General features: G+C 36.5%; 1 protein-coding gene across 2 annotated transcripts in view; it reads left to right on the top strand.

Annotated features, from left to right (window-relative positions):
• Nucleotides 1-14,598, top strand: part of SPATA17 (spermatogenesis associated 17) — an 81,337-nt gene that overhangs the window by 45,380 nt on the left and 21,359 nt on the right. For both annotated transcript variants that reach the window (XM_030499555.1, XM_030499554.1), the window contains 2 exons: nt 2,366-2,569; nt 7,793-7,944. In XM_030499555.1, coding sequence (XP_030355415.1) covers nt 2,366-2,569; nt 7,793-7,944 — 356 coding nt within the window. The remainder of the gene's footprint in view (nt 1-2,365; nt 2,570-7,792; nt 7,945-14,598) is intronic.

Below are 14,598 nucleotides of genomic sequence, written 5' to 3'. Positions count from 1 at the left end.
TAAAAGTAGCAGATCTGATGACCATGGTAGGACTAATGAGTGAAGAGCCATAATGACCATGGCATACAGATGGGTTGTATATCTCTAGCATGGAATCTAATTTGTACGGGAGAGCTTTACTGTGGCGTTTTATATTTGAGAGAACATGTGTAACAAGTATATAGTGTAAATGCATTCAGTAATTGTGGAACAGTGCAATAGAGCCCGAGACAACGTATGGAACTTGTGTTTATGTAGCACTTAGAGGTCAGTGAGTGTTCGCGAGCAAAAATGTACTGGGCTGATAAGAAAATAGCAATAGGACAATGAATGAAATAGTACAAAATAATAACAGCATTAGGAGCATCTGTAACTTTAGGACATGTTTATGTGAATAAGAGCCAGACTTGTAGAGCCAAACTTTGAAGATTCAGCTGGATTTTACAAATCATACAGATGGACCTGTAATTTCATATTCACTCCAGGGATTCTGCTTGCCAGCTAGTTGGAGTGTGGATCCCTGCCATTTTAGTGTGGCATCCTGAAGAGCTGAAGGAACGACCAGTGGTTGTTTTGCAAATACATGTTTCTACCAGTTACCTCTATTCATGTCGTCTTTCCCATTGCACATTTAGATTGTTAGTGTAGAGGAATAGTTTATAGGGTTTGCATTAAGAGGCGAACATATAACAGAGGGCCAAAATAAATGGTCATTAGGGCCAGATCACTTAGGGAGTTCAAGAATATAGCCCAGAAAATTTTGAATAGCCCAACAGTATTTTGAATAAGCTACCATCTCAGAATATTTTTGTCCCCATTAAGCAATACGTTTTATATCAGCCTTATTTAACTATTTGGACAGAAGAAATTGGAACCTCCCAGTAGGATATGTTAATGAAAAATGCATTAGAGCTAATTGGGGAGTGTTCAGTCCTCCCAGCCCCAAGAGATTAATACTTTATGAGGAGGCTGAAGCTCTGCTTAGTTTTCTTATGGGTCCTCAGTAGTTTTCCAAAGGAGAAATGCAAGATTTCAGACATTTAGTCTTTCCCTTACCTTTCCCCACATCACAAAACTGATTTCTTTTCCTACTATTTTTATTCGATACTTCTTAGAAATTAAAGCTAGGATAAAAGCAAAGGACAATATATTTTAACTGAGCAAATTTACTTCAAAAGTCTTAAGAATACTCTGAGTGTGCTGTTACAGAAAATATAATTACCTGTAAATCAACTCAGTATCTTTAATTTTTGAAAGGTGTATTTTAAGTATATATCATCTGTTTTATAGGAGACTTAGTGGCTTTGTGCAATATGGTGTAGGAATTCTCATGTTTAACAGTTCATAATTAGCTCAGTACACTCACATATGTCTATTTGAGAATTGTTTATATACAAATAGAAAATCCCTGCATTTATAGGAATGATTTGGGAACAGTCTGTCCCATAATTTTGACTTGCCAGATAGTCACAGGTTGCTAATGACACAGATTACTAGTTCAGTACTTGAAATGTATGCTTTGCATTAGTAACTGCTATATTAGATCACACTAGTGATGCAATTAATGATATATCCTGAAAAAATGGAATATCAAAATCAGTGAAGAATGAATCTTTTAGTTTAATTCACAATTCAGAAATTTTTGTTCCAAATTCAAGTTCTATACCATTAAAACTAAACACATTTGAATAGTGAAAGGAATTGAATGTGAACATTTTGTTGGAAAAAAGCAATGAGTTGCTTTTGATATTCCCTAAGCTTTTTTTGTATTTCCCCTTAACTAATGACTCATTTTTACTTTTTAAAAAGTAAGATCTTGGTTCCCATTGTGAGTCAGCTATCACAGAGTTTAAAAGGACAAGAGTTATGTTCCCCTGCATAAGTATTTGTTTTACTCTTTAAGTATGTGTTTGGAAATAATAAATACATTTTTGTTCCTATTGCTTGTAGGAACTTTAAAGTTCAAAACAACTACAATGGTTTGCCTTTAAAACTAGATGAAAATTTGTACACTTTTGTTTTTCTTTTATAAGGGAAAACTGGCATGTTTCTTTGACTATTGCTGTGGAAGGCGAAAGATTGAATGTGACAGAAAGAAAACATGAGTTTGAGATAGAGGAAGTTCTTCCTTCCGCAAAATGAAAGTTACCCCCATTTGAAGGATTGAAACCCAGATTATATGTTACATTATGCTATTTAACCCCTTTTGTAATGCAGAGATGTATTTACATTATAATTCTATCCCATATCAGTAGTTGTCAAAAACTTTGTTTAGAACAGCTTATTATATAGGGTGGTTTTTTTTTAATTGGTTTGATTTATAGAATAAATGCAAGAGTGAGTTCTAAGTTAGTTGAAGTCAAAGATATGCCCATTTTCTGCTCAGATTCCAGGCATCTACAATTCACCCTTCAGAAAATCCCCAGATCCAATGGAGCTGCTGCTGCGGAAGTCAAAGCCACTCAGCCACAGACGGCAGCAAACGAAGAGTCCTTTTACCTCTGAGCTCTATGACTGGCCAACTTGTAAAAGGCCTCCGACTTTCTCCACAGGACAGCCCCTGCCAGCTATCAGGAGAGAGAAACCTCAGGTAACATTTTTCAATGTCTCTGAGGCAGCTTTTGCTGATACCTTTTATCATAGATAATCATAGGATATCTAAAGTTAGATCATTGAGCCCAACAAACCTTTTTGTGGGTTTGGTTTTTTTTACGTAGATCTAGTGCTTGCATTCAGGGTATAAAGTCTTTGAAACAGATTTGCCTTAAAGAAAAAGAAACCTAGCTGGTATGTAAAAACAGGGATGTATGATTCTTTAGACTTTTGTACTTTGGGGGAAAAATGTCATTTCCGATATTTCAAAGGGAAGACCTGATATGATTGCATGTTAATATTGTGATTCATTAGAGGCAGAAGTCTAAATTTTGCCCTGGGTTCAGCTATAGCAGTCATTTTTCGTCTTCTTAGTAGCTGGTGCAGTGCCGTGTTTTGGCTTTCAGCCTGGGAACAACGCTGATAACACCGATGTTTTTAGTTGTTGCTAAGTAATGTTAACTCCAACCAAAGACTTTCCCAGTCTCGTGCTCTGCCAGAGAGGAGGGGAAGCCGGGAGGAAGCAGAGACAGGACATCTGACCCAAACTGGCCAAAGGGGTATTCCATACCACAGCACATCATGGCCAGGATAGAAACTGGGGAGAGTTACCCGGAAGGCCCAGATCGCTGCTCGGGTCGGGCTGGGTATCGGTCGGCGGGTGGTGAGCAGTTGTATCCTCTCCCCTTGTTATTTCCCTTATCATTATTATCATTGGTGGTAGCAGTAGTGGTTTTGTGTTATACCTTAGTTACTGGACTGCTCTTATCTCAACCCATGGGAGTTACATTCTTTCCATTCTCCTCCCTATCCCTCCGGGAGCGGGGGAAGGAAGAAGGGGAGAGTGAGCAGCGGCTGCATGATTCCCAGTTACCGGCTGGGCTTAAACCACGACCATTTCCAATTTTAAATCAATAAAAATAGGATAAATGAAAAATAAGAGGATAAATTAGCCAGTTATGATAACTTTTTCCTCATTTTGCAGTTGTTTTCCATATGAAGGCCAAGAGACATCCTCTCCATCTCTTTTCATTCCTGCTCTTTTGTGTCCACTAGTTGTGTGTCAGCTTAAATTACATGCATTTCTACATTTTGGTCTGCAGCACAGCAAAGTTGCCCAACTCCCACTCTTTACTGTCATGGTCTCAATTTTTATTTTGGCTCCTGTCAACATATGTTACAGGTAGCTTTGTTTTCTCTTCTATAAAGTAATGGAGATCTCTGAGATAATGCATCAGCATGAACGTCCTACAAGATGACAAAACAGCTTTTGCCACCTGACAGTCAAAACCGGGAATATGCCGAATATTCTCAGCAGACAGACTTTTGAGACCTTTATGTTCCTCACTTGATGGCAATACAATGACACATAGCTTTTGCCAGTAAGTGCCTGATGAAGTTACTTTTGGGATAGAAGTATTCTGTTTCCCTCTATTCTGAAGAATTTTTCAGTTTGTCCAATCTACTGAACTTTCTACTTACCACACACATACACTTTTAGTGCCTGTTTGAGTTTCAATGACAACAACATCTTCAGAACCTCTATTTTGCTTAGAAAGACAATGCTTCTAAATGTGTTCTTCTCAGTAGCTTTCACTGAAGATCCACTTATAACATTAAGGATTGACTTCAGAGGAGTTCTTTGTCTTTGTTCTTCCCTCCTTACATTCTCCCTACCTTGACTGCTTGAGCTTCCTCATCGAATGAACTCAACTCACAGTAGAATTGAGACAAAATGTGAGCCCACAAACAGTTTGGGTGATCAGGAAATTTGGGATTGAGATAAATACGACGTTATAGCTTTACCTTCTGGGACCAAAGGGAGTATGACAGTCCTTCAGCAGGATGTGACTGGATGCCCTGGCTCTCAGGATAGAGGGCAAGATTTTGCCTAATGGACATGGTAAAGGAATCGTGCTTTTAAGTAAAGAGAGAGCTCAGAGGTTTTCCCTTGTAAAACTGTATACAAAGTATCTTACAAGCTTCTGTTTGGGTTTGGAATATTTTACAGACCTTTCTAAGTTCAGACGCACGCACAGCAGTCATGCACAGATAGCCTTTTAGAACAAACCAGAAGAGTTCTGTTTATTTTCTGCACCTCAAAGAGGGAATTTACTATATAATACTTTAATCCTTTCCGCACCCTGGGATGTACACTGTGGGGTAAATTTTCAAAGCACAGAGCGTGGATTTAGCCGCGCGACTCTTATTGATGTTAATGGGAGTCACACGGCTAAATCCCTACACAACACTTGGACAATTTAGGGTTGTATGTCTAAGAAAGGACACTGGTTTGAGCTGGTGAAACAGCTGGAAATGAAAACCCATCACATCATCCTGAAAGTTGTCTGGTGTGACAATAAGGAATTTAATTACTAGATATACTTGTGTCCTAGCTCTCTGTGGTAACACTTTTTCACACCAAGCTTCTTTTTCTAACATCTCTCCAGCCCACTGTGACTCACTTGTTACTTCACTGCAGGTACCTAAAATATGTATTGCCTATAGGGTTCGATATGTTATATGAGAATGTCAATTATGTATCTTTAAAAAATACTATTTTTCAGCTTTCTCTTTGGGAAATAAGTATTTAGCATTTTATATGTAAGCTCTGTGTGTGTAAGATAGTATATTTAAAATAAAAGTCTAAATATACATCAGTTAGATCTATCATTTTTATTACTGAATTAACTAGAACTACAGTTTGGTGGAAACACAGATAGTGCTAAAATTAGTCATCTCTTCAATAAAAGGCGTTGATAACAGAAAGCACATTGCCATTTTGAGGGGGTTTTTTGCGTGCTGGGATTGGGGCTATGAAGAATATATAATTTCATGTAGAACTTAATTTTCAGCAGTAGTTTCTGTTTCCCTGATAAAGTAGTAAAAATGCTGATCTGCTAACCTTTATTTGGCAAACCAATCAGTAGTGAGATTTGTGCTACTCGGTACAAATTCCAAACATAGAACATAGAGTTGTGTGAGTTGTTTTCAGGCTGAAAACTCTTGGTTGAGTCCATCCTTTCCTCTTCTAGCCTGACCTCCCCCGGAGGATTTCCATTTTGAAGCAGGATGCCTGAAATGTTTGCAGGCACCATTCTAGCACAGATTCCACACATCTTACAGTTAATCTTGTAAAATGGAAATAGATAAGTGGATTTTTTAGAGGTCTTGTCATCTTAGATACATTCCTTAGGTGCCTATTGCTAGGTAAGTTTCCTCAAATACATGATTCAGAGTAATGAAAAAAGCCACAGGTAATATTTAGTATTATCTTAGTATTCTAACACATATATCCCACTTTCATTAGTGATGACACAGGCTTGCTTGAAAGACCTTTGCTTAGCTGCACTCTTTTCCCCCTCCTCTCTATTAATTTCCTTTGAACTATGGATTGAGAAAGAGTTAGAAGGTCTTAAAAGTGGAATAACTCCTTTGCTTGGAAATCTGATTTGGTCCTTACCCTGGTGGAATATGAGACAATATTTTACAACGAAGAAGAAATACAATATTCTGGAAGACTATTTTCTAAAAGCAAAACTATTTATTATAATTAATAATAAATTTGATTATAGTCTATTTGATAATTTGATTATAGGCCATTTGTTAATAGTCCATTTCTTTCTTCTTTCCTCTTTATACCCACTTGGCACAAACATCTTGCAATAGAGAGTATTCATTTTTTATTATCAATTTTAAACTATTTTTACAACTTCATCATCAGATTATGTATTACTAGAACATTGCTTACTAGTTTTAATGGCCTGTTCTAGTATTGATGTTCCTTCACAGGCGATAACACTTTTCATTCTGTTTTAAAAAACTTCTTGTAGTCATATTAAATTAACATTTTTTTTTACTCAGAAAATAGAAGCAAGAACATCTCTGCAAGAAGTGTAAATGTTATGCTTATTTGCTTACTAGGACCTTTAAAACAATCTCCAGACCATGGTGCTGTGCCTTTAAAAAGTAAAGTTCCAATAGAAATCCATTAACTACTTTCAAATATAGCAATCCTCCTGTCCAGCTGTGAAAAGTACTAGATGATACTTATTTGCCATTTGTGTTATTTACGGTCCATGACTTTTATGGTAACTGGTTCCTATTATTGGTTTCTATTAATGTAAAACATAAGTGAACATAAATGAGGCGTGAATCATTTCTTTTTATTAGCCCCACAGTCTTCACTCAGTGCTTGCAGTAACTCCAGCTGTGACTTGTTAGTGATAACCTATTTAAAGAAGGATATCTTTAAGAATAAAGGGTGTGATTAGGAGTCTTTGTCTGTTCATAGTTTCAGAAGGTTTCACTAGTTCATTGCAGGATCAACGATGATGAAAATAAAGTAAAAATTCATTAGCAACACTTCTAAATCCAGAATTGCCACTAAACTGTCCTGAGCGTAATATAGCACTAGTTATACTTCAGTTAAGTTCTTACTTGTTAGTACTAAAAGCAAGACATAGGATATGTCACTTTGACAGCACAGGGAAGGGCTTCCTGTTGCTATTTAGCTGTGTTATAAAATGGTAAAAGCTGATATGATCAGTTATTAAACAATGTATCTGTAAAAAAGGAATTAATATATGTAGAGACTTGGGAAAGAATAATGAGCTTGCTTTTTGTTTTTAAAGCATAGTGAAATTAATGTGGAATTAGACTTTTCAAAAATAGACTATCATCTGCCTATATTATTAAAGTCAGTAGTTTGAATTGTATTAGAAGAATTATATATTAAGTCATGTATTAAGTTACCTTCCAGATCGCTTTATAGTTCAATTGAAAAGAGCATGTTCTTTAAGGTAAAACATTATTTATCCTATCAAAAGGAAAAGACTTCAGCTTTCTACTTAAACAGAATCTAGTTACAGTTAATACTCATGTATCAGATTTCATTTTACCAATATTTTTCTCCTAGGGAAAAGCGAAATTTCTTAATCAGTGCTAACAATTTATTAGTTTAAAATAATCAATATTTATTACTAACTAAATAAATCTGGAGGGCACATTTCTCTTTGGAGCTTTAGAGCATGCTGTCAACCTTTGTGTTACCTGTAACTCTACCAAAATGAACTGCTGTAATGATTTTGAAGGAAAAGTCTTGCTACACTTCCCAGACATTCTGTGTCCTCTTTTGTCAGCAATATTTCATGAATAAAAGAAGCAAAGAAAAGAACTGTAACCCCACAATAACGCACTTACATTATGCTATACCTTTCAGGGTCCTTTCCGTGATACTAGTGAAGTATTTTGGCAGCGCCACAAGCCTTTGGAACCAACTTTGCACATGGCAGCATTCGTCGATTCACCACTAGACAAGGCCAGAGAGGAAATGAAAAAGGAGGATTGGGGAAACTGTATACATGACAAAGAGTAAGTTCTTTGTTTTTTCTTATATTGTTATGAGAATGTTTTCTTTATTCCGTTGCTTTCAGGAATCTTTCATGTCTGACAAAATGAAATGTCAAACCTGACAGCTTACTAGCAAACATTCTATGTACATCCTTCTAAATTCTGTGTCCTTAGATTATAAACTGTTCAGGGCAGAGACCCTATCTTGTAATTGTGTGACATGTGCCATCCATATCTATGAATCTGCAGACGAACTTGTAATAGTAATAATAATATGGGATGCAACAGGTGGGTTTCATGGGAAATAAGAAAACAAATGCAAATTCTGTTTTGCCACCTGCACCTTGCCAAGTTAAAAATACTGGTTTGGTCTTCACATTCACTGAGTTTGCAGATTATGTGAGGAAAAAATGGTGTTGCATGCCAAAGAGACTTACTTTCTCTCCCAGGAGGTTAGGAAAGCTCACTCGGAAGGGGAGGGAGCACATGTTGCACGTGTTAGAACATGTAATCGTTTGTAAAACTGTAATCGTCTTTGAAGCAGTTTGTTTTCCTAAGCCATAGCATCTGTATTAGTGTCAGACAGACCAGTTCATTTCCATACGATCCCAAATACAGACATAATCCATGCCAAAAGATTTAAGGTTTCTGTCCCGAAAGATTTAAAGCTATTGACAAAATATTTCCAGTTCTTTTCTTGTCATGATGGAACTCTCTTGTCCAGTCATAATACAGGCCTGTTAAGTCACTTGCTCTGGGTTTGTCATTAACTAGAAAAAATTGATGTTTTGTCAACTTCTCCCTTGAATTCACTGCTTTTGGCAATCCTCTGGCACATTAATACCAGAATTCAGGAGAGAAAGGAGTCATTTTTCCTCATGAGCAGCTTGCGATCCACTGATTGACTGGGAGACAAAGCTTTGCTATCTTTGATCTGTTTCAAGCTTTTGCATCAGCTCCATGTTGCCACATGTCAGGACTAGGACTGAAGAATGCCAGAATCAATTTCATTTGCATGCTTTGGCTTTTCTAGTTTTATTGTTGGATCATTTTCCTGATTTAATATTAACAGTGATTTTAAATAGAAAGAAAAAAAAATCTTAATTTGGCTTCTTTTCCACATTTAGGCAATGTTATTTTTTTGTATTTGGTGCAAAAAATGAGATATATAGTACCTTTTATTCCTTTGGTAACAAAACCATAACTGAGTTAAGTTACAAGTAAAAATGTACTTCTGGTTTCTACTCCTCTTCGTGTTCTTTTATTTATTGGGGTGACAGGGAAGCAGCTTAAGTCTCACATTTCAGTTTAAATCCGAGCTATTTTTTCTTCTTTTTATTTCTTTTTTTTTCTTCTTTATTTTTATTTCTAGCTTTTACCAGTGAAATTCAAAAAAAGAAAAAAAGAAAGAAACAAAAAACCCCAAAAACCAACCACTGGGTAATAATCAATGTTCTACCTCTCATTTAAGTTGTTCTTTTCACTGAATAAGTTTTGACTGATGCATTCAATGAATGGATGATGTTCTTCATTTAAAGGCATGACTATATTGCCCAGTCTTTATTTGATGAGGTTTACCCCAGACACCACTGTGCCAACAGTGTCAGAAGGTCAGATCTTGTAATAAATATTTTTCTGGCTCTCTTCAATGAGTGAATTGTGAAGCTTTGGTCTTGAACAGTTTAAATTTGGAGTCTCCAACTTAGATATTAATTGACCAGGGGTCTTTATTTCCCTTATGGGTAAGGAAGCATTTAGAGCCATCCTTAACGCACAGAAGCAATGTCCTAACACCAGTGATTCTCAGCTTCATGCATGCTAAATGTCTAGTGTATTATACATTTTCAGGCTGTGATCATTCTGTCTGTGGTTCATTTTCAACCAACCATGCAAGGATCACATCTGTAACCTTGAAAAGGTGGTGACAGAGTTGCAGGTCATCATCAGGACTAACACTCTCCAGTAATGCTGCAGCTGCTGTGTGAGATGCTGGTCTCCAGGGAGGAGTCCGCAAAGGGTTACTCGGATTCTGCAGTAGTTTTTTTTTTCCTCACCAGTGTCTATTATAAATTGAAAAATTTCTGTTTCTTTCTATGTAATTGTGTACTTTGGGACTGTATTTCTTCCTGGTAGTGCTTCCTATGCTGATTATTCCTCTGTCTTAGAAAATAAGGAGGGAATGAGCAGCGGAAGTATGTGGCATTTGTTGGGAAAGCTTGTGTTTGCATAAAATGAAATCCTGAATATTGTGTGATACCTTTTGAGATAGACAAATTGTGAGTGTATACCTGCAATTTCCAAAAAAATTCAGAATTCTCACTTGCCTCTGATTATCAGGGTTCTTTAAAGTGGTAATATGTTTTCTCTAAGTGTTTCAAGCTCTGAGAAAGTTATTGCTTCTGATATAATGCAGAAATAACTGAAAAAGCTGTGGGAGAATTTGAGGCAGGCGGAAGCAGTACAAATGAAAGCAAGAGAGAATGTTGTGCTTCCTTAAAGTAACTGCTGGAATTTCCTATAGAGCAACTGAGTAATCTAGCCTAATAAGAATGATTCCTTTTCTTCATGTAATTGAAACTGTTACTGCCTTATTGTGCTATTTTTCATACAAATGAAGTGATTTCCCCCTCCGCTTGGGTAGGAATGACAATTGGACTCCTTCGGGATGGCCACTTAATAAACTAGTGTCTAGTTTGAGACACCAACTGCTGGATCTAGCAGATTTAGATCACTAAGTGTGACAATTTCTTTATTCAGTTGCATGCAGCTGCATGCTGGACTAAAAAAGTGAATTATTTTCATTAACTTTGCTAAAATCTGTCTCACGTAATATGCCTCATGCTTCAAAGAATACTTTTAAACATCTTTATGAAGTCAACACACATCAGAATGAGTTGCAATGTGGTGATAGAATAGGGATAAGCCAGCAGTGCTGTAAGGCTGAGGTTTACTGATTTATTGTAGTCTTCTGGTGTGACATCAGGCAAGTCATCTCTGCTTCTGGCTATGTCGGTGCTCAGTGCTGCACTGGAGATAGCCAAGCCAGTCCTGAATGCACTGCTTGTGTGCAGCAGAGTGCAATGTTTGCACACCCTGCCTCTCGTGTGCTGTGTGAACACTGCAACACCATGCCCCTCACGGGCTTATTCTCAGCAAGATAATGCTTTCCTTTAGAACCAGGTTAGGGGCTTCTGTGCTACGCAGTGCTGTGCTCAAAAGGTGCACTTACAGAGCAGTTAGTGATCTAAATAAGCTCTGTACTTGGAGAGCATCAGTGTGATGAGCTGCCTGGTATTAATGGTAATAACATTTAAAAAACAGGGCACTTCAATAAGATTTAAAAGTTTAAAAAAATCCTTTAATTTCTACATTTATAAGATCTTTTACTGTATTTCTCATTTAGCTGTAGTGAAAATGGCATCTACATTTTATGTCATACAAATATAATACATCTGAAAACTTTCTTCATATGCTTTGCAACTTCAGCAATTTGCATATTTTCCGGACTGTCATTGTATTATGATAAACAGGGATTATCATATATTTTCAGATAATGTTTTCTTAACAATTCAACTTCTATTTGTAACTCTTCCATTTATTTTAATTACTAGCACAGTGTGCAACATTTATTAATCAGCAGAGTCTTTTTAAGTTAAAATACTAAATTAGCTAACCCCATTAACACAGAATACTCCAAACAAGCAGTAATAGGAGAGGTAGTTACTGTGCAAATTGTATTATACATGCGGGTGCTCTAGGGCACAGTTAAGCATGATTACCCTCTTTTGATCCAGTATTCCTCTGCTTCTTCCAGCTAATTTCCACTGGAAATTTACAAAGTAGTGCCTTCATTTTTCCATCTTAATTTTTCTAATGAAGTTCTGGTACTTTATAACACTGGGGATGCAGATAATAAGTCTGTGTATAATTAAGAAGTTCCAGAATTTACTGCAGAAGAGATCTTTTATTTCCTGCAAGAACTAGACGATGTTTTTCTTTGTCACTTTGCATTATTGCAGACAGGAGTTAAACAAAAAAGCCAGAGGATTCTTAGATTTCCTGTTGTTAGGATAAAAGCAATTGATAGTGGATTAAAAAAGTATGCAGTTAGTATATTGCTGTAGACAATATGTTTAATAATGCGCCTGAAATAAGTTTCTTATGGCAAGATACTGCACTAAAGGCCATCTGACTAGATAGGTGAAGTAAAATATTCTGTCTTTGTTTTTGTGAATAACATTTTGATTTTAATACGCACTCATTATGAACTAAATAATGGCTGTGCTGCTGCAGTTATTTTGCTATGGAAAACCATTGTACTTCTTCCTTTGTTCCCATAGTGAAAAGATAGATGTTGTTGGGTTTGATGATGAAATTACTTCAGGTATAACACGAATTTGAGAGGTTAAAATTAATTTAATGTTTTATTTAAGGAAAATAAAATATGAAAGAGTCACAGCTTTCTGATAGAGAAGCACAGTTTTTTTGGAGCTAATTGTTCATGGTCTGCGAAGTGAGGTAAAACTGTTTTATTTGAATTAGATCAACACAACAAGGAATTGAATTGCTATTGCATAGAACCACAATTTGACTCCACTATTGTACACTAGAGTTAAGATTTTGGTAGCATTTTTACTACTAAATTACAAAACTGTACAGTACATACAAATATTATGAAAGTTTGAAAAACCTTCTAGTTCAGTGGTTTTAATATTTCTTATTGTGTGCTGGTCGTGCAGCATGTATGGCAGTCTGTCAGTAGATCTACTGCCAGTTCTTTCTCAGAAGCCTGGTTAAAGTTTGAAGCATTTTTGGTATCATGATTACCTGTTTGCCCTGCTACACTGCTGGAGTTTTGCCTCTTAGGCAGGTCCAGAGAGCATGCAGAAGGACCACTCTGTTTTTTTGCCACCATTAAATTCAAGAAAACGTTAATGCCTCTGAACTGTGTCCTGTTGGTATCGTACAGCATTGGGACAGTGCCACCAGCAGTAAATGATGGACCTGACAAATCCTGCTTCCTGCTGCTCTCTCCTCTCACATTGTCATAGACACTAGAGCCCAGTACCTACTGCTGCTTCTATCATCTTGGTCAACCCAATTGGGAAGTCTTCAGTGTCTAAAAGGCCTCTTCCACCTCCTATCACAATAGTGAGAAATAGTACAATAAAAAAGACAGAATGGAAGGAAGAAATGGTAGGTGAGGCATGCAGGAGGAAAGATCATGAGGGGATAAAAATATGATGAAAAGAAGGATTAGAAAGATGAAATTAATAGTAATGAATATTAGCAGGGAGGTGCAGGATAGGATGAGTGAAGGGAGAATGAAAGAAATTTTTGTTAACAACAAATATCTAGGATATCTTTCAAAATTCAAATACACGCCACTAGCAGCTGTCAGCTCCAGGACTGGCTACTAAGTCGAGGCTTCTAGGTCTTTTTATGCTTAGTAGGTTCAACATACTGTGGTCTTGGCAACCATGCAGTTGGCCTTTGTTACCAGTGACACTACCAGCTTTGGTCTGGTCCTCCCTCAGGTTATCTATGTGTAATACTGCTGTTTGTAGAACCTGAGGCAGTTTCCCATTTTTGGTTCCAGCTCTTTCCCCCTGTCTTGAATGTATTCTTTGGCATATCTCTCATTCAAGCTTTTGTCGTGGGTGAAATGAAATAATTTTTCAGTTTTAAATTTATTTCTTTAGGGAACGTTCAGCTCCCATTAAATCATCAACTTTTGGAAGGACTCAGCTTATGCTATGTTTTATGGCATAATATAACACCAAAATGGATTTTTATTCTTCTTTGATCCTTCTACTTCTATCTCTGTCATATTTACTGAAAACCTTTCAGGATTTCTGAATTTATATTTAAATCACAAGTTGAAGCTGAAGCACAGATGTAAGAATCCTGAGAGTGAGCTTTTTGAGGAAAAAATTATTGAGGTCTAAATTTGTGCGCATCATACCATTGTCTGGATTTAATTTTCTTCTCCTTCCATCACTCTCTTCTGTCACATTCAGAGCACATAATGTCATTAATTTTGGGAAAAGCTGTGTCAGGTGTATGTATAGAGCTACAGAACACAATACCATTACTGAAGTGTTTTGCAGTGCTATTGCTTTTTGCTATTATTATTGGTTGTGGGGGTATAATGACTTTTGTATGACTCCCATTAATTTGGTTACCCTACTTAACACAAAAAATTGTTTTAATGTTCTTTTTAATTACTTATTCATGTAGAGTAATGAGAATTCTTAGTTGCTTTAAACAGACATTGAATTTGCAAGCATATAATCCTTTCTTGTAGTTAGATTGTTAGCACTATAAGGATCTGCCCACCTGGCTCTGACAGCAGAACTGTAACAGGATTAAAAAAAGAAAGTTTCTACTTCAGGCTACTTTGTACCATTATACCCTATTATATTTTTAGTTATTTCATTTCAATTTTAATATTTTTTATTGTTCAATGTTCTTCCTCAGAAATTCATAGCTGATATAATTTTTCTTTTACTCAGCCATGGACATACATTCCAGGCTGTATGGCACATACTCCACTTAATTATCTTAGAGGAGATAATAGAACAATTGCGGAAGACCACATTTATGCTAAACTACACGTAGAACATGCTGTTAGTTGTGTCTTAAAGTGCTACAGTGTATGTATGCTTTTGTTTG

Source organism: Strigops habroptila, chromosome 10 (genome assembly GCF_004027225.2).
Source record: "Strigops habroptila isolate Jane chromosome 10, bStrHab1.2.pri, whole genome shotgun sequence".
Lineage (NCBI taxonomy): Eukaryota > Metazoa > Chordata > Aves > Psittaciformes > Psittacidae > Strigops > Strigops habroptila.
The sequence above is the reverse complement of the archived record's forward strand: the minus strand, read 5'-3'. Positions and strand labels throughout refer to the sequence as shown.